General features: G+C 45.4%; 2 protein-coding genes and 1 pseudogene across 8 annotated transcripts in view; 2 read left to right on the forward strand and 1 right to left on the reverse strand.

The window, feature by feature from the left end:
• Window positions 1-411: 411 nt before the first annotated feature.
• LOC123607095 (GTPase IMAP family member 1-like) overlaps window positions 412-26,245 on the reverse strand; it is a 60,383-nt gene continuing 34,549 nt past the window's right edge. The window contains exons 1-4 of one of the 7 annotated variants that reach the window (XM_045496126.1): window positions 5,481-5,550; window positions 5,255-5,300; window positions 2,765-2,815; window positions 412-1,517 (exon numbers count right to left, since the gene is read on the reverse strand). In XM_045496126.1, coding sequence (XP_045352082.1) covers window positions 649-1,517; window positions 2,765-2,807 — 912 coding nt within the window. In that variant the 5' untranslated portion in view covers window positions 2,808-2,815; window positions 5,255-5,300; window positions 5,481-5,550 and the 3' untranslated portion in view covers window positions 412-648. The other 6 variants (XM_045496121.1, XM_045496123.1, XM_045496122.1 and 3 more) reach the window with 6 other exon arrangements.
• The window catches only part of LOC123607094, a 71,426-nt pseudogene continuing 63,592 nt past the window's right edge, over window positions 18,412-26,245 (forward strand).
• Window positions 18,454-26,158, forward strand: LOC123607098 (GTPase IMAP family member 7-like). The gene is made up of 2 exons (XM_045496130.1): window positions 18,454-18,496; window positions 24,708-26,158. Exons 1-2 carry the CDS (start codon window positions 18,469-18,471, stop codon window positions 25,595-25,597), a joined length of 918 nt encoding a protein of 305 aa, XP_045352086.1. The 5' UTR covers window positions 18,454-18,468; the 3' UTR covers window positions 25,598-26,158.

Genomic DNA, 26,245 nt, shown 5'->3' on the forward strand with positions numbered 1-26,245 from the left:
AAAAGAAAAGAAAAGAAAAGAAAAGAAAAGAACCGTGTGATCCTGTCAATCAATGCAGAAAACCCATTTGACAAAATTCAGCATCCTTTCTTAAAAAAAAAACCCTGGAGAAAGTTGGGATAGAAGGAACATACTTAAACACCATGAAGGCCATTTATGAAAAGCCCAAAGCTAATATCATCCTCAATGGGGAAAAACTGAGAGCTTTCCCGCTGTTGCTTTTTTTTTTTTTTTTAATAGCAACTCAAGCGGACTAAGACAGTGTCTACGTTTTGATAAATGCTCTCACACACACACAAAATGTTTGTTTCCCTTTGCCATGAATCTACTTTCTATATAAAACACTACCAGTCAATGCACTATTTTTTCAAGAAGGAAAAATACATCCAAACTACTAAAATGAATTAAGGACATTTGAAAGTTAACCACATTTATTTGAATAGTGTACATATAGTCAAAAGTAACATTTGAATGCTAAAAGTGAACTTGAGCCTTTGCAAAGTCGATACAGTGTCCAAGGCGTCCTGGGTCATTAAGACTCCCAGTCCGAAACCCCAGGTTTCCTTTGAAATTGGGTTTAGTTCCCCTCAGCGCCTTGACCCAGCCCCTTTACCCGCCAGGTTCCCCGCATTTGGAAGGGCAGCTCCTTCAATCTGGGCCTGGAGCCCCCCGCTGGAGAAGCAGCAGGACAAGTAACAGTGCGCCCCCCAGCAGCAGGAGCGCTAGCGGCCACCCCCGCCTCACGGCCTCCAGCCAGCGCCGCCCCTGCCCCCACTCCCGCCTCCACCCCCGCCCCAGACCGCGGGCCGCCAGCCGCGCGGCCACCAGGCGGAGCGTGTCCTCGGGACGCGCGTGGCGCCGGGCCCACGCCAGGCCGTACACGTCGTCGGTGAAGGGCGCGCCGTCGTGCTCCAGCGCCAGCCGCTCCACCAGCGCCAGCAGCTCGCCCACCTGCGCATCGCGCTCGGCGCCCTCCGCCCGGTTGTCCAGGGCGCACACGCGGCCGCCAAACTCGGCCACCAGGGCCCGCAGCGCGCGGTTGTCGGTGGCGCGCACGTAGTCGTGCAGCGAGCCCCCCTCCAGGTCCTCCCTGCGCGTGAAGACGAGCACGGCGCGGGCCAGGACGCCGGCCCCGAACAGCTCGCGGACGCCGCGCACCGCCTCCTCGTCCTGGGCGGTGAAGCGGCCCAGCTGCGTGACCAGCAGCAGCGCGTGCGGCCCGGGCGCCGAGAGCAGGTAGCAGCTGGCCCGCTCGGTGCAGTCCGGGTCCGCGTGCCGGCCTTGGGCGGTGAAGAGGTCGGGGGTGTCGGTGACCTCCACGCGCCACCCGGCCCAGCTCCGGCTCCCCAGGGCGCAGCTTCTGGTTACCGGGGTGGCCGCGAGCCTGGACGGGAAGAGCCTGTGGCCCAGGATGCTGTTGCCCGTGGCGCTCTTGCCCACTCCGGTCCTGCCGGCCAGGATGAGCCTGAGCCTGCGTTCCTGCGAGAGCGGCTGCTGGTCGTCAGGGTCCTGGGAACCTGTGAGGACAGAGTAGGCGTGGGCCGCTGGCCTGAGAGCGCGCATCCCGCTCCACCGGGGCTCCGGGGTGCCTCCTGAACCGAGGAGGGCACCGACGCCTCCCGCTTCTGCTTGTCCAACCAGGCCTTTCCCAGGCGCTCTGGTTAGAGCTTGTGCGACTCCGGGGGCATCTTTAGCCACCTTTCTTCCATCTTTGGCTCCAGTGCGTGCACCTGCCCCCCAGTCCATGCTCTGGCACCGGGTGCACACTGCTCTGGAGGGTCCCCCTCGACGGTCGCAGGCCATGACTTCAGCTGACATTGCCTCTGGTCGTCAGCACCTTGCAGAGCTGCTCCGTGCTCGACGACTTCCCAGGCCTCTGCCAGACTTCTCCCAGGGGCCATCTCAGCGAGGAGATGCGGGAGAGGGCACAGAAGGCCAGGGAGTGAAGGGCTGTCTGGAGTCCCAGACACCCCGGGTTGGAATCACAGCCCCGCATGTGCCAGCTGTGGAACCCTGGGCAAGTTTAGTCTAAGCGTTCAATGTCTTCTGCATAATGGGAGGGGTGACAGAGAGTTGTGTCTCCCAGGGTTGCTCAGAGTATTAGGTGACAGGATCTCTTTGCTTCTTCCCTTCCTCCACTTCCCCTCCTCCTCCCTCTTCTCTCTAGGAAACCTGCTTCCAGTAAGACAGAGTTAACCCTCCATCCCTGTTCACCGACACAGTCTTCCTGGTAAACCGTGTTCCCTCCAGTCCATGAGCTCAACCCTCCACATCTTCCGTGAAGATCGAGTAGATGTATTATCCTCATTGTACCCTTTGGGACCCAAGCGACGGCTAGTCAAGGCACTTAATATCCTACAGTAGGACAGGGGCAGAGGTCCAGCAAAAATGCAAAGCTGGGGCTCTAGCTGTTTCACCCCAGCATGGGGACATGTCTGGGATTTGTCTCTGTTCAGTCTTTTTTTTTTTTTTTTTTAAATGTTTATTTATTTTTGAGAGAGAGAGACAGAATGTGAGTGGGTTGGGACAGAGAGAGAGAGGGAGATGAATCTGACACAGGCTCCAGGCTCTGAGCTGTCAGCACAGAGCCCAACATGGGGCTCAAACTCACGAGCTGCGAGATCATGACCTGACCTGAAGTCAGACGCTCAACCGACTGAGCCACCCAGGTGCCCCAATGTCTCTGTTCAGTCTTGAGTTAGCCATGGCCTTGGGACCCAGAGCTGACGCCTAGGGGCAAATACACACTGAGATCAGTTCTTACCGTAGGCATTTTCTTCATCTCTGGCCATCTTGCGTCCTCCCATGCCCACCTGAAAGAGTTCCCAATACAACCTGTTAGTTCCTTCATTCCTTCAATCATTAATTCATTTATCGAATAGGTATAACTACCTAAGGTGGCTCAGGCAAGGTCCACAGAGCTGGTGACATCCCAATGAAAAGGTCATGCTTCCAGCCCTCCGCTGAACATCAGAATTTGGGGAAGAACCCCGGAAGGATCTGGTTGGTATTGGAACCAAACCATGAGAACCTTTGGCGAGCCTCGTTGGTCCTTTAAGGGACCCTGAATGCAAATGACAGAGTGGAAGTGATAACCCGTCCTCTGTGTCAGTGAATGAGCTTTAGCTGAGAATTTCCCAGGTAATTTATGTCAGTGGCATTAACTGTAGGCACAAAGTTTTCCCAGAAGATTCCACAGCCAGGGGAGACTTTGGAAAACCGTGAGAATCAGAAATTTTGCTCAGTGACATAGGGAACCACCTTAGGGCGGTTGGCCGGGGATGGGCCGAGGAGGGGGGGTGGGGCGGGGGACAAGAAGAGAGTTTGCAGTTTGCTTTTGAAAATTGGAAAAGATGCCTATCTCCCATGCTGATGTGAAGAACCTGTGATCTGCTCTCCGAAGACCAAAGAATTTGGCTTGTGTCATTTGTGTAAATATGACCTGTGTGCTGGAGAGATGGGACACTCCCTTCCAACTGCTGGTGTTCCTGCTCCGAATCTGAGGCCTCTCAAACTAAGCGATGACCCCAAGTCCGGCAGGACAGGTTTCAGGGCCTTTCCAGCCCACCTGTGCGCTCACCCCCATGACCACTCCTTCTCTCCCACGTCTCTGTCTGAGTCCTGTCTGTTCTCCGCCGTCCATGTCAAATGCTACCTCTTCATGGCAACACCTGGCTACTGCTGAGTCCCATGGGCAACACACAAGGACAAGCAAAGGGAAGGGTTGATTGATAACTTGTCTCTGACCTGTTAGATGACAGGTTTGTCTTCTGCGTAACGCCACTTTCGGCTCCCCAAAGCCCTTTGTAAAGTTGATCGCACAGGTCTTAGGTGAGTAGTGATCTTGTGTGTAAAAATTAGCAAACTCCCGTAACTGACTGCACAGCAGAACTGAAGAAACAGCCAGAAGATTCAGTGCAAAGAACAAGAATTTAGCTAAAGCAAGAAGTCCTTATCGATGACGGAACTGACCAAGTGTGCTCTAGGAAATCCACTGGACTCCTGGCCCTTATGGGACTTCTCAAAGGTTTGCGATGGTTTGGGATGGGATTTGAAAAATTCTTCCAGAGTTTCTGAGAGCTGACATCTGGGGTTTAGAGGCTTGGAGTCATTGACTGATGTAGAACATGGAGACTCCTAGCATCTTAAATGTGATTGGATATTATGTAGTCCCCAGCTTCCTGAACCTGCTGTCTTTTGGAAGTATTTATGGGAGTCTTTAAAATATATATTTGACATTTTGTTTCATAGATGTGTACTTTAATAAGAAAAAAGGGGGTGCCTTTGTGTCTCAGTCTGTTAAGTGTTTGACTCTTAATTTTGGTTCAGCTCATGGTCTTATGTTTTGTGGGTTTGAGCCCCACATCAGGCTCTGTGCTGATAGCACAGAGCCTGCTTCGGATTCTCTCTCCTTCTTCTTCATGTGTGCCTCCCCTGGTCACATGTCTGTCTCAAAAATAAACAAACAAACAAACAAATAAATAATATATAAATAAACATTAAAAAAACGGTATCTCTCACCCCTCCTCCCGAGGCATTTTTTTAATTAAAAAATTTTATTTTACTGTTTACTTATTTTTTTGAGAGACGGTGAGACACAGCTCGAGCAGGGGAGAGTCAGAAAGAGAGAGGCAGACGAAGAATCCAAAGCAGGCTCCAGGCATTGAACTGACAGCACAGAAACCATCGCAGGGCTCAAAGCTTAATGGACCAAGCCACCGAGGTACTCACCGCAACCCCCTGAGTGATTCTAATGCATTGGGTCCCTGCTCTGAGTTCTGGGCCATTCATCCTGTTCAAGCCCTTCATTTAGAGCCAGTGTGTGGGGATGAAGAGGGCTCCAGCGCACAGAGCCCTGGGCAGCTTGGGCGGGGGAAGGGATGTGCAAGGACACACAAGCACGTGTACTGCAGAGGTCTGAAGACCATGTTCATAACTGTTGCTGGCTACTGCAAGTCCCTGGGGGTGCACAGGGCTGAGGAGGTGGAGGGTGTGAGTGGGGTTCGGCTCACAGACACGATTTCCACTCTGCGATGTGTTCTGAGGTTAGACTCACTTGTTTGTCCTCAGAAATGTCTCTCTCCTTGGCTGCACATGCCCTCAGAGGGAGTGTCTGCAGCCTTCTCCAGCGTGCTCAGCCCTGGCAGTGCTTCTAGCAAACACCTTTCTGACCAGGCGAGGAGCAGGGCAGGACGAAGTATGTAGTCCCAAGTAAAAGTGTGCGCACTCCAGGGCTGGAGAAGATGCTTACCATTTCTTCTTCCCTTGCTTGTTCCGAAACTCAGAGCTCCCTGAAAAGCCTGCAAGGGTGAAGTTATTCTTTCTAGATCCCGCTCCCCTTCCTGGGAGGTAGTAGAATGCAGGTGCCCACTCAGTGAGCTGCAACCAGGCCCTGAATTCCTTAGAGCCCTCCTATCCCCTCCCACTTCCTCCACTCCCCTCTGTCCCAGGTGGCTCCCTTCCTCCCCGTGTGTGCTCACCTTCCAGCAGAAGTGGTGACAGGCTCTATGTTGGTTGCAGAAACCCGCGACCTGGTGCTGTGCCTTGGGTTGTGAGTACAGAGGCTGTTCCTGCCAGCACAGCACAGGGAGGAAGTCTCAGAGCCCAGGGAGGGAGGGCCCAGTGGTGCCGATTTAAAGGGACAGGACATGGGCCAGCGAGGGGTGCCTTTGCATTGTTTCCACTGGGCAACCCACCCCCTGCTTGGGACTGTGCTGATCTTTTCCGAAGGTCGCTGTGGCACCACATCTTGTTCCTGGGAGGGGCTTTAACCTCAGTGAAGGGCAGTTTAGATTTCTGAGGCCTGTTCTCAGTTTTGGCCTCTGCCCACCACTCTTATGTCCAGTTGCCTTTTGCTTTTCGGGTGTTTTCCTAGAAAATGGCCTCTTGAGAGTCTCCTTCCCCAGGAATCAGGGAGGAATCCTTGACTGGACATCAGTGTGGACAGGGCCACCAATGTGGTCCTATCTGCCATCTCCTCATCCCTAAAGAAAAAGAGGTCTTTTCAGCTATTAAAGATCAGACGGCAGGAAGAGGGTGGAATTTTCATAGGAGACTTAGTCTAGCCTCAAGTTGGTATCTCTGACCCAAGTGTCTGTTTCTCCTGTCAGGAGGTCATGAGAGAGTAAAATAGCCGTGAGTAAAATAGCCAGACTTTGTGTGGAGAGGAGGCTACAACAGCGAATGGTGCTACGTGCCCTGGACCTGGTTTGTTCTGGAATCATCTCTGTGAGCTTGCCGAACTCACTTACAGTTTCTGGAGTCAACTCTCCCCGTGTGTAGTGAGGGCTTTCAGTTAACCTGAAGCTAATGCTCTGGGGCCTGATTTTTAGCCAGTCTTGCCAGTTCATTCTCTCTAGTGAAGATACCTAACCCATGGCCCTCCACCTTATCCCCCCACATGCTATCCAGCTTTATTGAGATATAATTGAAATGTAACATTGTAATTTTAAAGGGTGCAATGTATTGATTTGATACACTTCTATATTGCAAAATAATTGCCACCACAGTATTATTAGCTAACACCTGCATCACATCACATATTTACCATTACTCGTTTTGAGTGAGAACATTTAAGATCATCTACTCTCTTGTAACTATTAAGGTATGATACAGTGGTATGAGCCATAATCACTGGGCTGCACATTAGATCCCCACAACTTATTCATCTTATAACTGGAACTTTGTACTCTTTGACCAATGTCTCCCCATCCCCCCATCCCCCAGCCCCTGGTCACCACCGTTCTACTCTCCATTTCTATCAGTTTGGCTTTTTAAAATTCCACATAAAAGTGATATCATACAGTATTTGTTTTTCTCTGTTCGACCTGTTTCGCTTACAATAATGCCCTCAAGTTCGACCCTGTTGTTGCAAATGACAAGATGTTCCTCTTTCTTTTCACAGAACTATATATATATAAATATATATATATATATATATATATATATATATATATATATATATACCCATAGTTGGACCCTTAGGTTGCTTCCACATCTTGGGTATTGTGAGCAATGCTGTAGGGAGCTTGTGAGTGCAGATCTTTCTTTGAGATCTTGCTTGCATTTCTTTTGGATAAATACCCAGAAGTGGGATTGCCGGATCAAATGTAATGCTACCTATAAGTTTTGGAGGACCATCCATACTGTTTTCCACAGTGGCTGCACCAATTTGTGTCCCGTGCACACTGCACAAGGCTTCCCTTTTCTCCACATCCTCCCTAACACTTGTTACCTCTTGTCTTCTTGATGATAGCCATTCTAACAGGTGTGAGGGGATACCTCATTGTGGTTTTGATTTGCATTTCCCCTGATGATGGTGATACTGAGCACATCTCCATGCACCTATGTGCCACCTGTATGTCCTCTTTGGGAAAATGCCTGTTTAGTTCCTCTGTCCTTTTTAAATAAATTGCTGGGGTTTTGCTATTAATTATATGAGTTCTTTATGTATTTTGGGTATTAACCCTTTACCAAATATATGATTTGCAAATACATTCTCCCATTCAGTGGGCTGCCTTTTTGTATTGTTGATGGTTTCCTTTGCCAGGCAGAAGCGTATTAGTTGGATGTAATCTCACTTGTTCATTTTATCTGTCGCTGCCTTTGCTTTTGTGGTCAAATCCAAAAAATTATTGCCAAGACTGATGTAAAGGAGCTTACCCCCTGTTATACTCTAGGATTTCAAGTCTCTTAGATTTATTGAGGCCCATTTTATGGCCTATTGGTCATATTTAGGAGAACGTTCTCTGTGTACCTGAACAGAATGCATAATCTACTTCGTTGGGTAAAGTGCTCTAGTGTTAGGTGTAGTTGGTTTATCTCTGGGTCACATCTTCTGTTTCTGTTTTGACCTTCTGATTAGCTGTAGTACGCATTGGTCAATGTGGACATTGAAGTCTACAGCTTGTTGTTGAATTGTCTATTTCTCCTTGATGCCCGTTATTTTTTTCTTCCTGTGTTTTGGGGCTCAATTGTGAAGTTCATGTGTGTTTATAATTATTACATCTTCAAATTCACTGAATCTTTGTTCTAGCCATTGAAATCTATCGTTGAGCTCCACTAGTAAAATTTTCATTTCAGTCATACTTTTCCGCTGCAGAATTTCTATTTTGTTGTTTTAAACAGCAATTTCTGTATTCTTATGGACACACAGACAGCAGCAAATCAAGGCCTAGAAAGGCAGCAAGGGAATCAGTATCCAGATTCACTACACCATGTTCCCTAAAATACCCAGTTTTTAACAACACCTGTAAGATGTACAACAAAACAGGAAGGTGTGACCCATATACTGGAAAAACTCAGGCCACAGGAATTGCCTGGCAGAGGCCCTGGATATTGGATTCAAAGACAGGGCTTCCAAAGAGGAATTCTAAGCATGTTGAAAGAACTGAAGGAAATCAGTGTGAAAACTCCCACCACTGGTACCATACTTGATGAAAGGCTGAGAGTTTTGCCCCTGTGATCAGAGATAAGACAAGGATATCTGCTCTGGTCGCTTCACTGCAACTTTGTGCACGGGGTTTGCGTGTTTGGCTGGACTTTCCTGGTGAAGTCTGCTTCCCCTGCAGGGTGAAACCTCTGGTGTCTCTCCTCAGAGGGTGCAGCCTGGGCCTGCACAGTCCCTGGAGGTGACAGTTGTCTTAGCCCCACTCTGTGCGTCTTTCCCTAACCACTCTGCCTGTCCGCACTATACCCAGTGGTTAAACCTACTGACCTCCAGCTGATTCCTCCCAAGATACTGTTCTCTTGCTGGAAGGCTGAGGGGACAGGGAGCCCCAGCTTCTTGGCCACACCTCCCAGAATGCAGTTTCCTTCCAGAGGAGCTGAGTGTGTGTTGGAAGGGAGGAAGCAGCTTATGGTAAGTGTCACAGACTCAATGTTCTTACTACCATTTAGTAGATTTTTTGTTTTTTTGAAATAGTCTTTCTTTGTTTGCTGAATGATCTTGGAACATCTTTAAGAGACTTTAATATATTTTTGAAAATATATACGTTGCACCACTTATGGCTGTCCCACCAGTACTAGGTCTGTAGGGTTCCTCCAGGGCATATGGAAGCCTGTCCTAGTTTTGGGTCAAACTCTGGCCACATTGCCAACTCTCCCCTTCTTCCTTCCTGCTGGCTGCCTGGAGTTTGCCTCGTTTTGTCTTCCCCTTGTGGTGTCTTATTATAGTTAAACGAAACAGCGTCAAAAGGGAGCCAGGCAGCAGTTACCACCGTCTTACAGACAGCCATCTTTATACGGAGTCCCGCTGTCCTACTAACTGCAGATATGGTGAACTTGCAGAGGGTGAGAGAGACGCTGGCCTCTCCCTGTATTTCCAAAGAGTCATTTATATTCTTTCACAGCTTGGACATGAGTCATTTCAGTGCAACTTTCACGTTCTATATCTTCCTGATAAATAAATAATAGTCAAAATAATAAGGCTGCTCGGCTGTTTGTTAGCTATTTATGTTTTGAGTGAAAAATTTTTAAAAGTTGGGGGGACCTGGGGGGCTCATTTGCTTGAACATCCAACTCATGGTTTCACCTCAGAATGATGATCTCACAGTTCTTGAAACAAGCCCTGCGTCGGGCTCTGTGCTGGCAGAGAGTGTGCTTGGGATCCTCTCTCTCCCTCTTTATCTGTCCTTCCCCTCCTCACTCTCTCTCTCTCTCAAAATTAATAAATAAACTTTAATCAATCAATCAATCATTCAATGAACAAACAACCAGTAGAAAAATTGGTCAACATTTTGGAAGATAGCAGCATCCGTGTGCACCTGTTCTAATAAAGAGCAGAACTGACTTGTTCAGCCCACGTCAGGGTCAAAAGATCTAGCTGCTGTGCTTGCTTTGAACGGGTCCTGGTGGGAGATTCCCAGGAAGACATCCACCTCATCCTCAGGCCAGCACCAGCCTGGGGAGAGATGGGAAAAGTATCCTGTGCAGAGGCCAGTGAGACCTCCATGGTGGGGTTCCTCCTTGGCCCCGCCTTCCTGCCCCAGTCCCTTTTGAGCACAAGAGCAGCCACAAATGAGAAGACATGAACCTGTGACCTTGCCTTTGTGGCCTGATGAGGAAGACAGACTTGGGAGAGGTGAGGCAGGTAATTGCTGGGGCTGAAGTAAGATGTATGTTTTTCTATGCATGAGTGAATTTACGAGAAATCACCCTGTTGCCCGTTTCTTGAAAATGCAAGGGACTGTGGGAAACAATAACAGAAAAAACTGTGCTGTGATATGGTGCCATAAATATAACAGTCTTTCCTTCATCCCTCGTTAAAGATTTACTTACCGTGTTTATCATTTGTAATAAAGCACTCGAGACACTCCACAAAGATGAGAGTGAAGCAATAAAAGATGTCAAGTTGAAACCAAAAGAAAGAAATGAAGGTAACAGCAGAAACCGTGCCAACTTTGTTCTAAATCCCAGAGAGGGCAGATCACTGAATGCTGTCGGCTGGTCCTGGCAGCCTGTGAGTTCTTTCCCTGACCCCCATTCTCCCAAACCGCCACTTCCACCGTTGGTACCGAGGAATGGCTAAGAATCCAGGGGCCATCCAAGCAAAGGCTGTGGGGTTTGGAGGCGTGGGACTGGAAAGTCTAGGCGGATGAGTGAGGAAGGATGCTGTGTGTGTGGAGAGTAGCAGAGAACTCGGGGTGAAACATGCCTGTGCCTTTGCTTCTTGTGTTCATGGCTGTTGGTGCTGGCTGGTAAATAAAGGTGATGTCCATAACCATCTGTAAGTGTCCATTACTCTGATGGCCCAGGGACATCAAAGCCCTGGGGAAAGAAGGCCCATACTCGTATTCACACCTGGGTCCTCCAGCCAGGAGTCTTGGGACTGGGCCCTCCTCAGGGTCTCCCTTTGGGGACCACAGGCCCCTGTTCCACCTGGAGATTTATACCTACAGCCAACCAACACCTGAGAAGTTGTGTGGGTACATGGGCCCAGGCTCATGAATCATGCGGCGGGGAGAGACTTGGGATTCGTCCTCATTGGGAGAGGCCCAGATAGTCTCGCATGATGCTGTTCTGTAGGAGGCATTGAATTGAGACAATCTAGGACTTCTTATCCATAAAGATACTGGGGCACATGGGGATTGTGGTTTTTTTGGGGTCTGTTTGTGTTTGGGTTTTCTCCAAGCCATAGATCTTGATCGTGGCAGAATCAGGCCCACACACTTTTCCACTGACTGATTTTCATATATTAAGGAGACATTTTTGCTGATTAAGAGAAAATAGTCCTTTTGTGCGGTGTTGGTATTCTGTAAGAGTGAGGGATTGATTGTTGCTGCTGGGACTGGGGCCTGCTTTTACCTCTGACCCCCAGCTCATGGCGCCCTGACAGTCTGCCTGTTTGCCTTCAGATTTCAGGAGGCCTTAACCGCACTCCCAGGCCTTAAATTCCTGTGTGTCTCTTTAAAAGAAACAATTGTTAGTTTTTGTTTTGGTGTTGTATAATTGTTTCCAAAAAGAAAATTCTTCAGAGGACTGAAATGTAAGTTCTGAGAAAGCCCCAAGCTCTCTCTCATCAGGGAGACCTGGGGTCCATCTGGGCCAGAAATGTGGCGGGAATGAGGAAGAATGTAGTCTAGAAGATTTGCCCTGTTCACACCGTGCCACAGAAGGGGAGACCTTTGGGTTTCTCAGAGGATGGGACAAGAAAGCAGGCAGGGGCAAGGTGGAGGGGACATACTGGATGCCTAGCACTGCACGACAGGTCGGCCAAACTCCAGTTGAAACAGCTGAGACATGGATTGTGTGGTAGCTCCTGGAGTCCAAAGTCAAGATACCAGCAGAGGCGTGCGCTCTCTGAAGCCTTGAGGGGAGGACCTTGCTTGCTTCTTCCTGGGCTCTGCTGGCAGCTGGCCATCTTGGTGCTCCTTGGCTGGAGACAGGCTACCACTCTCTCTCCTCACGCATTGCATTAGAAGCAGCAAGGAGAAACCAGGCCGCACCTTCCACACTGTTCTCGGAATTCTCCTCAGCTAAATATTCAAGTTCATCACTTACATGGTCTACTCTCCACCCAGCAGCCCACCTCAGTTTAGCCCGCCTCCCTGCCACCTGCCATTTTATAGCAAGTGCCATCGTCCCTCCAATGGCCAGCAGCGTGGTCCCCACCTCTCTCTGAGACCTCACCAGAAAGTGACCTGGATGTTCATCTTACCACCGACATCCTCTTAGGCCTTTCTTTTTATCATGTACCTCAGAATTCTTCGAGCCTCCATGCATTACTCAATTTCAAAACGACTGGTAATTACCAGAGCAGGACCCTACTTCTTGTCCTTAAAATCTATATTAGTTCCCCCAGGAGCTGCTGTAACAAATGACCACAAACTGTTGCTTAAAGAGCAGAAACTTACTGTCTCATTGTTATGGCTACTGTCTCACTGGCACAGGCTACAAGTGCCAAACCGAGACGTTCCCAGGGCCATGATCTCCATGAAGTCTCTGGGGAAGGATCCTTCTTTGCTGCGTCTTAGCTTCTGGTGCTGGCTGGCCTGCTTTGTTCTTTGCCTTCTAGGTGCTTCACTCCAATCTCTGCCTCTTTTGTCACATGGTGTTCTCTGTGTGTATCTGTGTGTAAACTTCCCTCACTGTGAATGAAACGATTCCAGGCATTGGAGTAGGGCTCAACCTTAACTTCATGACATGACATCACAGAGACCGTGCTCCAAAGAAGGTCACATTGTCAGGTACCAGGAGTTAGGACTTCTTTAGGAGGACACAATTCAACCTAGGATGGATGGTAAGAGAGGGACAGTGTGTGCAGTGTGAGGGTACAGTACCCCTGATCTCTTCCTCTCCAGTCCTCGTTGCAGTTACCAGGTTAAGCCCATTGGGATAGTTTTCTTAGGTCTCTGCTTCTTGGAAATCTTCTACTGCCTAGGGCTTAGAATCCACATTCCTTGGCCTGGTATTCAACAGTCATTATAATCAGTCTCAACTCCTCTTCCAAGAATGAGATTCTTCTAGATATCATTGTTCCCGTTAGTATCCATTTTATACTTTTGTAAGGAACGAAGGTGATAATGATATAGAGGTCAGTGCCTGGCACACAGTAGGCCCTCAGTAAAGGCTGGTAATGATTCCTGCACTCCAAATTGTTAGCTGTTCTCTGCCTGTGTCCAGTGTTATTTTCACCTCCAAGGCTTGGATCATGCTATTTCTCCCTCTCTTTCTTATCCACAGTTTTCAAAAAAAGCAAACTCATGACTCCTGGGCAAGTATAAACACATCAATGATTTTGCTCAACTCATGGCTTAACTAGAGAACCAGTTTGATTCTATAATTGGTTCAAAGTTCCTTTGGGTGGCTCAATCAGTTAAGCGTCTGTCTCTTGATCTCAGCTCAGGTCTTGACCTTAGGGTCTTAAGTTTGGGCTCCATGCTGGGTGTGAAACCTAGTTAAAAACAAACAAATAAGCAAAGAATAAAACAAAAAACACAAACAAACAGAAACACAAAGTTCATTTGAAATCAAGGGTTGATGTGTTCAAGAGAGTAGTAACATGTAATTTTTGAGTTCTATATTCCACCAGACAGAAAATTCTCTGAGTATCTCCAAGGCAGAGATGTGCAAAAATTCTCTCTGTCCTTAAAGTGTTGTAAAATATCACAGCGGATCATCAAGCACAGTACCACACAGAACAATAGAACACTCCAGTAATCTCTCTTGCCTATTTCTAAGTTTTGGATCATTTTCATAGTGTTCTCTACTTTGTGATCATAAACAGTCTCCAACAAGTATTGTTGATCCTAGAAGATTGTTTTTACTATGCATGGCCTGATTATTTATACAGATGCAGCAAGAATCTTAATTAACCGGAAAAACCTCCTTGAGTTTGCTTGGGAAATCTAGAGCCTAATCATAGTAAGCAACTATCAATTCCAAAGGATAAACTTCTTTTGGAAATTTTCAAAATGAGTTTTGAATCAGACTTTTCAAAGCCCCTGACATTCTTCTATCCTAGGAGTAGGAAACCAACGTCCAAACACTTGCTCCAGTAAACTTTGCATGCTGTACCCATAAATCTCAGTGAATTTCCCTCTTCCTGAGGTCTCCAAAATTTGCCTGGGTTTCTGGACTACCAGGGAGTGGACTTCCTTATTACCCGAGAGACTGGGATCCTGGAAGCCAGACATCATATTAGTTTTCTTATGAAGGTTTTGGAGACATTAGCTCCACATGTAACACCAACAATTGCTCCTTAGCAGTGGTCTGATGGTCTTTGATTAAACAACAGTCACTCTCATATATCACACTGTACATATGGCCTTGCTGCAGAATCGATTTTTCCAATGGTATCTTTGTAAACAAGAGGACAGATTTTTATTAAACCCATGCAAATGATTCTATCATCATGAAAGTGAATGAAACACAGTAGAAGCATTTGTTTCTCAATTTTGAGGGTATGTGAAGATGAGGTAATGTTTAAAGATGGTTGTTGTGGGTTTACAAATACACAGTCTACTAATTCGTTTAAGGAGAAAGAAATAAGGTTTCCACCCATAGCCATACAAGTAGAACATCAAACAGAATGCCATCAATATTCCAAACAAATAACCACAATGGCACATCTTGAATCCGTTCACTCAATCCTATGTCATTACTTCTCACTCTGCTGGATCTTGAGTCAGTCGTCTGATTTCATGAGGTACATATGCTTCCAGACTGAGAGTCCCAGTAGTCCTGGCTTTGCTCACTGGCACAGTCTGAGCATGGAGTCAGTGCTGCCATCTTGGAAACCTGCTCTGAAGAGTCTCTTTGAGGCAACAGTAGTTCAGAGCACGTCCTACAGTTTTTTCCTGAAGCTCCAAGACTGTGACCCTCTAGTGAAGACACAAATTCTGAGTGGTCACTTTTGGCAGATCTTCGGAGAAGCCTTAGGAGGAAGCAGAGACCTGTTTGAGAACAGGACTGAATGGTTGTGGTTCATAACCGAATATAACATCGTGGAAGTCAGTAAAAGTCTCTTTGGGGGGCATGGTCCTTATTTCATGAGGGTTTGTTCAATGTTTCCTTTGAGGGATTCAGCCCCAAGTGCACTGTCACACCTAACACCTATATCTCTTTTGTGACACGGCTGCCATTATCCTGCAAGAGGCAGCTCTTCTTGCACATCCGTGGAGCCAGAAGACAATTTCATTGAAGACATGTGAGTGCAGGGGCATAGATAATCCGGATCCCTTATCCTGGTAGATAGGCTGTGGAGGTGCTGAGTCTTCGTTTTCATGCAGTGCCCTTTGGGAGTGGAGTGAGTGGGGAGAAACCAGGAAACCTTGAGTGATATCCACTTAAAAGAGATTGTTACAAAGTAGAAGTGACTAGTTTTATTTGGCACCAAGAGAGAAGGCTCCAGAATCCCTAACCCCCAACATGATGGTATTTGGGGATAAGGTAAGTGGGTTTCCATGAGTTCATGAATCTGGGGTCCTCTTGATGGGATTAGTGCCCTTGTAAGAAGAGATAGCAGAGAGTTGCTTCCCTGCTCCATCATGTATGGACATGGTGAGACGGCGCCATCTGCAAATCAGGAAGTGAGCCTTCCCCAGGGAAACAAGTTGGCTGGCACATTGGGCTTGGGCTGCCCAGTCTCCAGAACTGTGAGAAATGAATTCCTGTTGTTCCTGCTCCCAGGCTGTGGTATTATGGTTATGCAAGCTGATTAAGACAGCATCTCTGATGTGTAGGTGAGCCTTAGAAGGGTAATCTATGAGTCTAGCATACAGGGTTCTATTACTACTTCTAACTAATACCTATTGATCACTATGGTTTGAGTACCGCTTCACGTGTACAAATTTATCCGGTTTCACAATAACCGTCTGAAGTAAGTATTCCATTTTAAAGATTAGGGGAGTGAGTTGCAGAGAGGTTAACTCACCCAAATGTGGCAGACTGAATGGTGGCCCCCGAAGGATGGCCACACTCTAATCCCCAGAGCCTGTGAATGTTACCTTATTCCATAAGCATCTTTGCAGGTGTGATTAAGTTAATGACTTTGAGATGGGGAGATTATTCCGGATTATCTGGGTGGGCCCCAGATGTAATCAGATAGGTCCTTCTAAGGAGAGGCGAGAAGGCAATGTGATAAAGGCAGCAGAGATTGGTGTGATGTGGTCACAAGCCCAGGACAGCTGGCAGCTTCTAGAAGATGTAAGAGGCAAGGGATGGATTCTCTCCTGGAGCCTCCAGAAAGAACCAGCTCTGCAGGACCTTGATTTTATCTCCATAAGACTAATTCCATGCTCTTGTCCTCCATAACTGCAGAAGGTGAAGTTTATATTGTTTTAAGCTACTAATGTTTTGGGAATTTGTTATGGAGGCAATAGGAAACGGATCCACCAAGGTTCCAAAGACGATATGTAGAAGAAACAGGACAATGGGGGAACGATTCTTTTAAACTACTGTTATTATTTCTGCACTATTTTAATAAGTTGAGCTTTGAGATTATCTAGATCTGAGCATCAGAAAACACCCTGAGCCCCACAAGAAGACTCCTATAGAATTCAAAGAATGTCTCTTAATGACCCCACACCTTTTGAAAATTCATTATATCCACATGTCTGTGTGTGTGTGAAATGGAAAGAATCAAAGGAAAACATAAAAAAGGAAGCTGTGGCTTTGTCCACATTTATCTCTCTGCTTCTGACTATGTGGAAGGAGCAAGATCCTGGGTGGAAAGTTGTGTTTCCAGGGTTGCAGGAGGAGACAAGCGGTGGAGAGGCCTGTGGCTCACAGCATAGGTGCAAGTGGAAGGAAGCCCTCAATGATCAGGACCGTGGCTAAGTGAACAATTCAGATATGGGGCTACACTGCTTCTATCCAGAATCTTGTAGAAGGAGATCACTCCTAACTTAGGGCTCAGGATGGGACTGATGGGGGCCACATGCTCCTTTTTGACCAATGATCACAAGGCTGTCACCATTTGAGACCCGCATCTGATTTCTTGTGGCATCCATGGATTCTGTGTCAACTAGTCTCCTGTTCCCTCTAGGGAACTTAGCAGCCTACCTGAGCATAATACCTGGAGAAGCAATTAGCTGACCATGAAAACATCCAAGGACAAGTTTCCCTCAAGGAATATGTAGCTTGAAATGAAACTAGGAAGTGGTAGAGATATTTTGGGGAGGAAATATGTTTCTAGCTCTCCTCTAGACTTTTATGTATGCAGCCTCATCAAGACCAAGTTCATGGGTATGTGACCTGTGCCATTGCACAGGGCCCTGTACTTAGAAGGGTTTACTGTTCTATTGATGTCATCTTGCAATTCTTAATTTTTTTTGTTTGTTTTTGACAAAGGGCCTGGCATATTCCTTTTGTGCCAGACTTTGCAAATTACATAGCTGGTCCCGGTCTGTGTCTTTATTGCAAGTTGGAAAACTGTTACCTGGGACCCTCCAAGTCATTAGCACCAATAACTGGTCTAATGATATGGACCAATAATATAGTGTTAATACAATAATTTCCGAATCTAGCTGCTTCCCTCCATGGGTTGCCACCCCATTGTCCACTACTTCCTGCCACATTTAGTTCTCTTAGTACCCACCTTCAAGTGTGAGCATCAACTAATCCCATGTCTCAATGTAGTGAACAAAAATATATAATCAAAAACATTATAATTTTACGATGATGCAACAGACAATTGGAACAGCTGGCCAACCGTGAGAGGTTTGACCATCTGCCTATCATCTCAAAGTTTCCAGAGCAGGTTGGAATGGATGCACTGGCTAAATCTGGGGAAATCTACCTGTGCCTGGGTCTGGGGTAGAGGAAAGTAGGAAGGTTGAAGGGGAAAGTTTGATCTCCTCCCTGGGTGCATCTTTTGTTGTCAGGTCATGCATATTTTGGGGCTTGAAAGAACCATATGAAGAAAACTAGAGAAGGTGTATGGTCATTGGAAGACTTTTTCCAGGCCACATCTTCCTTTTTTTCTCTTGGCTCCCAATGGTTTAGACTCTTGGCTTTGTACCTGAAGGCTGGTACATTTTTAATGAGTAACTTGAGACCTTCATGAAAGACTGTCATGAAAACCCATATGATACAATCACTGGGAAGTGTCCCAGGCTCTAAATTTGGACACATCTAGCCACGTATTTGAGTTTCTTCTTCCTAGAATCACCCCAGAGTCTCCCACGCCATGCAGGGAAGATGATCCAACACCACACCTGGCTCTGTTTGCATGATTTGTGTCATGTAATAAGGGCCTTTGGGACCCACCAGTATAACCCCAAACAACAAATATAGGTTTGGAAAATTTGGTGTGACAGCAGGCACATGGAGAAAAAGCTTACACCTTGGTAAAAGTAAAGCACTCCTCCAATTATAGGGCAATATTTCTGTCTCTTTAAAGCCAAATAGTTCCTTCACTAGCTCCACCCAATCTGAGCTTCCTGCCTCAGAGGTTTGAAGGGTGCAAACACATTTTCCTCACAGTGAAAGCAAAAGCAGCAGCTCAAACAGGTTCTTTGGAGAACAATGGGGAACTCAGCTCCTTCAAAAGAAGGTGAGCCTGGCCTCAGAGCAATGGAACCGTGAGGGGCAGCAGGACATAGGGGTGTGCATGGGTGTGGGTTCTGGTCTGAGAGGGGACCGAGTACTGTGCCAGCAGCCCAGCAAACAGGAAGCTGCCACAGGGGTCCGGGGGAGGAAGAGTGGGAGTAAGGAGATTGAGTGGCCCATGTCCACATGTCTCCTATTTAGCAGGACAAACTTGCTGAACAGCATATCTTCCATCAGTTGCTGTCATGACAGAGTGAGTGCTGCCTGACACCCCATCCATTTCCCTTAGTGGGAAACTAGTGTCCTCAAGGCAGGTCTTTAGAGCTGGAAGGCAATTTAGAGACCAGTCTGTCCCAATCCCTCTTTTTTCCTGAAAGAAAATCTGAATCCCAGACGGTGTGCGTGTGGTTTTATCAAATTCCCCGGGATACCCAGGTCACAAATGGCACAGGAAGCCTAGAATTTAGCTGGCTGTGTCCTTTCCAACATGTAAGAGAGAAATGGTGTGATTGACAGTGTAACAGAGGAGGTAAGGAAGGGATGCCATGGGAGAGAATGAGCTATTCTATAGAAAACAAATGTGCGTGAAGCCCTTTGGTTGCCTTCCCTAATTCCAGGGTTGCTACCAGTTCATGTTTCTGGACAGAGAGTGAACTACCTCCCCTGGCCTCCCATGATCTATTTCTGATCCAATGTAAACAGAAATGTAGAATCAAGGACCTGAGAAGGAACCAAGAAGAGACCAGAGCTTGCAAGAGTTATGCATGAGTGTAGGGTCAGACATACTTTGCATTGGATCCCTTCTCTGCCCAAAGCCCATTAGCGCAGTGACCTTGGGCAACTTCCTCAGCATTTCTGAGCCACATCAATCTCCTCATTTCAAAAATTAGAGTGGGGGCGCCTATGTGGCTCAGTGGGAAGAGCATGGGACTCTTGATCTCAGGGTTGTGAGTTTGAGCCTCATGCTGGGTGTAGAGATTAAATACATAATACATACATACATATTAATACACTTTAAACATTAGAATACTAAAAAGTATTAAATTACTAGAATACTAAAAATTTTATCACTTCATCAGTAATTACTTACATATGTATGTCTGGAAGATAAAGGTCATTAAAATATACCATGATCAGAGTTCAAAAAGCAATTAGAATTTTTAAAAAATTACCAGGTGTATTCCAATTCCCAGATCATCTCCTAGATTTTAAAATTGAAATCAGGGGTGCCTGGGTGTCTCAGTTGTTTGAGTGTCCGACTTCGGCTCAGGTCATGATCTCACAGCTCATGAGTTCGAGCCCTGCGTCGGACTTTGTGCTGACAGCTCACAGCCTGGAGCCTGCTTCTGCTTCTGGGTCTCCCTCTCTCTCTGCCCCTAACCCACTCGCATTCTGTCTCTGTCTCTCTGAAAAATAAATAAACACTAAATTTTTTTTTAAAAAACAAAATTGAAATCAGCTCCAAATACGGTTCATAAATTTTGATTCTTTCATATCTCTTAAATTTAATTTGATAAATAAGTTTTCACCTTCCTGTTTCTTTTTGTAAAATGTTTTTGGTTAAGAAATGGTTGGTCCTTTGTCCAAGAGAATTGGACAGTGTACATTTTGCTCATTAAATCCTCAAGACGTCATATGACATGTTCTTCTAGTTTCCGTGTTTTGTATAAATTTAAATTGAAGGAGAGGCTTGATCAGATTAAGGCTTGCCTGGTTATTTGGGTGGCAATATTTCATAGGTGCAGTTGTAAACGTCCATCAGAAGGCACCTTATATATTCTTCTGTCTCTTTCTGTAATGTAGCAGACAGTAATGATAGCCTAGAGTAACTTTGTTTCATTAACGGTCACAAATTATAATATTATAATTCTATCATTCTTTCTTCATTTATTGGATGGCATAATCCTTTAAAAAGAAAGTTCCCCTGAATCATACTTTCATTTCCATAAGGTGTAGTTAATAAGACAAAAGGAATGCTTGATTCTTTTTTGTCCATGTTCAGACTGATGACATCATTTCCTAGCATACCCCAAAGAGAACACTTCACTTCTTTCGCGATGATGGTATTGTTATGAATTCATGAACTTCAACATATTTGATGAATTTTAATCCATTGAAATTATTATTCTCATTGATACTCAAATTACCTCATCTCTGTCCAGTCAGCCTCTTCAAGTTGGTTCTGTAGTCCTTTCAGTAAGATCCAAACATTTTTTTTTGAAAGTGATCTCTGCACCCAATGTGGGGCTAGAACTCATGAACGTGGGGTCAAGAGATGCATGCTGTATTGACAGAGCTAGCCAGGCGTCCCACGGTCTGAGTAGTTTTTGATAGCATCCTCACTTTTTAGTGTGACTAGGATAGTCTAGGATCCACTTGCACATTTCTTGGCCCAGAAATGGAATCGGTACCTTCTCCTAAGATTCCTAATGTTTTTGGTGGGAAATGGCATTTGAAGGGCACAGTATGGGCACTAAGGGTGTTCATTGCCACTGGGCTTGTCCTTGGGCTTCAAAACTACACATGTGCACAAAAGCTAAGAATAGGACAGGATTCCTGAAAGCAATTTAAGATTTTCTTGACGTTTTTCCCCCTATTTGGCCTTACACTATATCCCATTAGGACAATAGCCAATGAAGCAACTGCATTTTCAAGTTTCTTGGACCAATTCTTTGTGTGGTTTGTCTATTAAACCAAATACTATGTATTTCATTTGCTTTTGATTTTTACCAGTTATCTTAAAATATAGTTTTTGTTTATAATTATGTAAGCTATTTACAGATGTTCCTCACTATCCGCAAGCAGAACGTTCCTATGAAATCTTTTATGAAACAAAATGACATAAAGGATAGAAGCAATTACCATGAATGTACATGGAAAAAGGGTGCGCATTCCCAGATCTCCCCCAAATAACCTCCCTTATGTGTTTCTGATACTTTTAGACACAACTTGTTAACAGATGCACAAATTCAATTGAGAGAAAGCCCACGTGCTCATCTGGCTCACAGCTCTGGTGACTGGATGGTGAACCCCTGTGTGAGGTTCCCGGGGAAGGTGATTGGCAGCTGGCGTGGACAACGGCCCACTCGGCCTCTCTATTAGCTCAACTGGCTGTGAAACAAATGCGGAACGCTGTATTCGTGTTCAGCTTTTTTTTTGTACAAATGAAAAATCCTCTTTGAATTTATGTCAGCCAGCAACAGCAGGTACACATGTAGGTCTTTCATAAAGGAAAAGAGCTGTGATTCGAACTCTCAAAAAGAAGGAAGTACATGCTTTCAAGACAAATCTATGAAATCGAAGTATATTCAAAGTAGTTTCCAGCTTCTACCCTGTCCCCCGCCTTATTCCTCCCATCCCTCTGTCAGTAACTTCTTTGGTGACGGTTCAGATGATCTGCCATTGCTTTTTCATGTGCATGAAATATATGTTGTATTTTGTACCTACAGTTCATGTTCCTCCCCACTAGAGAAATGACAGTAAACTAAATATTATTTTCTTCACTTTGCCTTTTTTTTTGCTTAATGAAATATCCTGGAGATCTCTCCATCCCGGCATAGAGAGGTATTTCTTATTCCTTTCTACAGTTGGATAGTACATCGCTGTGTGTATGTACCTTGGTTTATTCAATCAGACCCCTACTAGTGGGCATTTGGTAGGTTTTTGGTCTTTAATTATTACAAATAGTGACACAGAGAATAAACATATGCCTAATCTTTTCCTGTGTTTTTGTCAGTGTAGCTCTGGGATATAAGGAAGGGGAACTTCTTCCTCTACCCTTCAAGGTCTTCCAGCTGCACTAAGAATTACATTCACTTGAGGCAGATTAACAAGAGAAAAAAAAGCAGTGTGCACAGATGCTCAGTAATGAAACTAAGACCAAGAGAGATGACCAAGGCAGGCAGTTTTTATACTTTTTAGGCAAAGAGATGATGGATCTGTGAGGGATTGACAAAACAAGGAAAACTTAACTTTGGGAGCATCTGTTAGGGAGGAATTCTAAAGAGACTTTGGGCTGGGGTAGTAAATTAGTAGAAAGTAGTAGGCTGTTTATACACTCTTCTTGGCTCTAAATCTCCTATCCCTGGTCATGAGAGTGTCTCTTTACCTCCTGGGACAGGAAGGGCACCTTTTACATGGGAGATTTGTTTCCTGCTTGTAGGGGGACAGAAGAGGGTCTTAGTAATCTTCCCACACAGGCTGTGTCTTAAGTTACTTTTATATGAAATAGTCAGTATGCCGGGGCGCCTGGGTGTCTCAGTCGGTTGAGCGTCCGACTTCGCTCAGGTCATGATCTCACAGTTCGTGGGTTCAAGCCCAGCGTCAGGCTCTGTGCTAACCGCTTGTTGGGAGCCTGGAGCCTGCTTCAGATTCTGTGTCTCCTTCTCTCTCTGCCCCTCCCCCGCTCATGCTTTGTCTCACTCTGTTTCTCCAAAATAAATAAATGTAAAAAAATTTAAAAAAAGAAATAGTATGCCAAAGTTGCACGTTTAGGGGTGACCTGCCCTTGACCACTACAGGCATAAATCCTAAAATTGGCACTCACAATCCAAGAATAAATGTATATGTGATTTGTATGATATTGCTAATTTCTCCCCTGTAGGTTTTAGACTGTTTTTCTATTCTCATTAGCCATGGAGAAGAGAACCTGTTTCCTCTAAACCTTTACAGACTGATTATAGCAGCAAATTTTTGCACTTTTGCCAAATCTGTAAGTGGAGAAATAGTATCTCAGTGTAATTTTAATTTGTTATATTTAGTTTTTTTCTTTTCCTATGTTGGGTTTATATTTTCTCTACTTTAAGTTAGTGTTCATATATTTTTACATAGTTGAGGAGCATTGACATTTTTTTTTTCTTTGAACTGTTTATTCATATGTCTTGCTCCATTTTCTATCGAGCTATTGGACATTTGTCTCTCTACCTTTATGTATTCTTTGTATAAGAGGAGAATTAACCCTCTTTGATATAGTCTGACATTCGTATTTTAATTGTCTATGGTGTTCGTTGTCTCCCATTGTCTTTTAGATCTTTATGTAGTGAGATGTATGAATCCTTTTCCTTACAATCTTTCAAATCTTAGAAAGAGTTGCCCCGCACCTAGGTTACAAAGGTTTTGTCTGAGTTTCTTCTAGTATTTATGTGGATTGAATTTTAGTGTGTATTTTCTAACGTATTTAGCATGTGAATGGCATGAAGATGTGGGTGCAGTTTTGTCTTTTTCTGTGTGGTTTTGTAGTTATCCCAATGCTGGTTATTAGTCCATCTGTCTCCCCATTGCTGTAAGATGCTGCCTTATGGAAGATAAATGTAACACGATACAATTGAACTGGATACTCATGAATATAGTTGACCAATTTGGTCTATTTCTGAATTGTCAGTTTTTGTTTTCGGTTTGTCTCTGTTCACACACACTTCATACTGCCTTAATTATAGGGGCTAAAATATTTTACTATCTAGTAGAGCTGGCCCTCCCTCATCGTTCTTCTCTTTTTTGACTGTACAGGCTAATTTCCTTTCTTCATTCATCCAAATGAAGTTTACAGTCAACTATTTTAGCTGCAGAGAAAAAAATGGTGACAAATTTTTTAAAATTTATATTTCTATAAAATCACGTTAAAGAAGTATCTATTAAAACAGTGTTGAATTTGGGGAAATGTCTGTCCTGTATGAAGGTATTTTTCTTCTTAAATCTACTAAAGGGGATGTGTTGTAACAATCCATTTTCTCATATTGAACCACCCTACTATTTCTGAAATAAATCACATTTAATCGTGGGGTTTTACTTTTTAGTGTCTGACAATTTATTTGGGATTTTTGCATTAGTATTCGCAAATGAGACATGTCTGTAGCTTTATTTATTGGTGAAATCTTTGTTAGCCTTTGGGATCAATATCATACTTGTGTCATAGAAAGAACAGGAAAGATTTCTTTCTGTTTTAAGTCATCAGGAATAGTTTAAGAAAGGTTAAGTGAGATCCCCATGAAACCATCTGGACCTGATACTCTTTTGTAGGGGAACTCTTTAACTACTTCATTGTTTCTTCCATGGTGAGTGAATTGTTTTATCTTTTTGTCTTTATGGGACCAACATGGATAGTACACTACTGCAGGTTTTCATGGAGAAACACAAAGGAGATAAGAGGAATGTGATGGTTTCCACTTACCTTCGTTGACTCTTTTTCTTCTCCTTCTCTTTTTTACAACCCACAGAGACCACTGGTAGTGACGTGGAAGACCCTCAGGACAACACTCTGAGGATTGTTTTGGTGGGGAAAACTGGAAGTGGGAAGAGCGCAACGGCAAACACCATCCTGGGGAGTAGAGTCTTTGAGTCTAGAGTTGCTCCCAGTGCTGTCTGCCCCAAGTGTCAAAAAGCATCCAAGGAATGGAAGGGGAGGAAACTTGTTGTTGTTGACACCCCAGGGCTCTTTGACACCAAGGAGACCCTGTATACCACGTGCAGGGAAATCAGCCGGTGTGTCCTCTACTCCTGCCCTGGGCCCCACGCCATCATCTTGGTCCTCCAGGTGGGCCGCTACACAGAGGAAGAGCAGAAGACCGTGGCATTGATCAAGGCTGTCTTTGGGAAGCCAGCGTTGAAGCACATGATCGTGTTGTTCACTCGCAAAGATGACTTGGAGGGGCAGAGCCTGAGTGACTTCTTGGCAGATTCAGATGTGAAGCTAAGAAACATCATCAGCGAGTGTGGGAACCGCTACTGTGCCTTCAACAACAGAGCCTCAGAGGCGGAGAAGGAAGCTCAGGTGCAGGAGCTGGTGGAGCTGATAGAGGAGATGGTGCAGAGCAACGGAGGGGCTTACTTTACCAATGCCATTTACGAGGACACAGAGAAGAGGCTGAAGCAACGGGAAGAAGACCTGAAGAAGATCTACACCGATCAATTAAATAATGAAATTAAACTAGTAGAAAAGGAATATGCTGATAAATCACAGGAAGAACGGGAGGAAAAAATAAAATTGCTAAAGATGAAGTATGCTGAAGAAATAAAAAATATCGGGGAAGAAGCTGAGACAGGATTATTTAGAGATGGCTCAAATGGGATTATGAGCGTGCTTTCAAAAATATGGGATATGTTGTGGTAGTAAAGACCATTTCGTTTTTTCTTCTGAATTTACGATGATTTGCGATAGTGGTAGATTGTAGTTTCCATAGATAGCTGTGACAGTAGCTTCTACTTATTCTTCCTATAACCTGACCCTGTTACTCCTGCCACTGACTTGTGGGGCCTGTGTCCTCTACCTTGGAACTGGGCAGATCTGGGACCGTTTCAATTAATAGCAGATGGTTGAAGCAACACCTTGTGACTCTAAGGTTACATATGGGCAATGCTTCCTTGCCCTGTTGGGGTTCTTGCCCTTGGAACTTGACTGTCATGTTGTGAGAAAGCCCAGGCTGCCTCTTGAGAGGCCCCCTTCCAGAGGGCCTGAAGTCACTGGCCCACTTCCCAGCTCACCTTTCATTTGTGACTCACACCAAGTTGCCCACCATGCAAATGAGGCAACTCCGGCTGTCCCAGAAGCGGGCCCTCCGGCTGCCCCGCTATCTCAGGCGAAGTTGCAGAAAGCAAAGATGATCCATTCCCACTGAGTCCTGACCAAATTGCAGCTTTATGAGAACAAATAAATGATGGTTTTTGTTTTTAACCAGTGAGCTTCAGAATGGTTTGTTATGCAGTGAGAACTAACCAGAATGAAGCGTCTTCCCAGCTCTCAGTCCCCACCGCCTCCCCT

This window comes from Leopardus geoffroyi, chromosome A2 (genome assembly GCF_018350155.1).
Source record: "Leopardus geoffroyi isolate Oge1 chromosome A2, O.geoffroyi_Oge1_pat1.0, whole genome shotgun sequence".
Taxonomy (NCBI): Eukaryota; Metazoa; Chordata; class Mammalia; order Carnivora; family Felidae; genus Leopardus; species Leopardus geoffroyi.

Coding starts and splice junctions, on each gene's coding strand:
- LOC123607098 (XM_045496130.1), top strand. CDS start 18,469: ATGGGGAACTCAGCTCCTTCAAAAGAAG. Junction 18,497..24,707: donor CTCAGCTCCTTCAAAAGAAG/GTGAGCCTGGCC, acceptor AACCCACAGAGA/CCACTGGTAGTGACGTGGAA.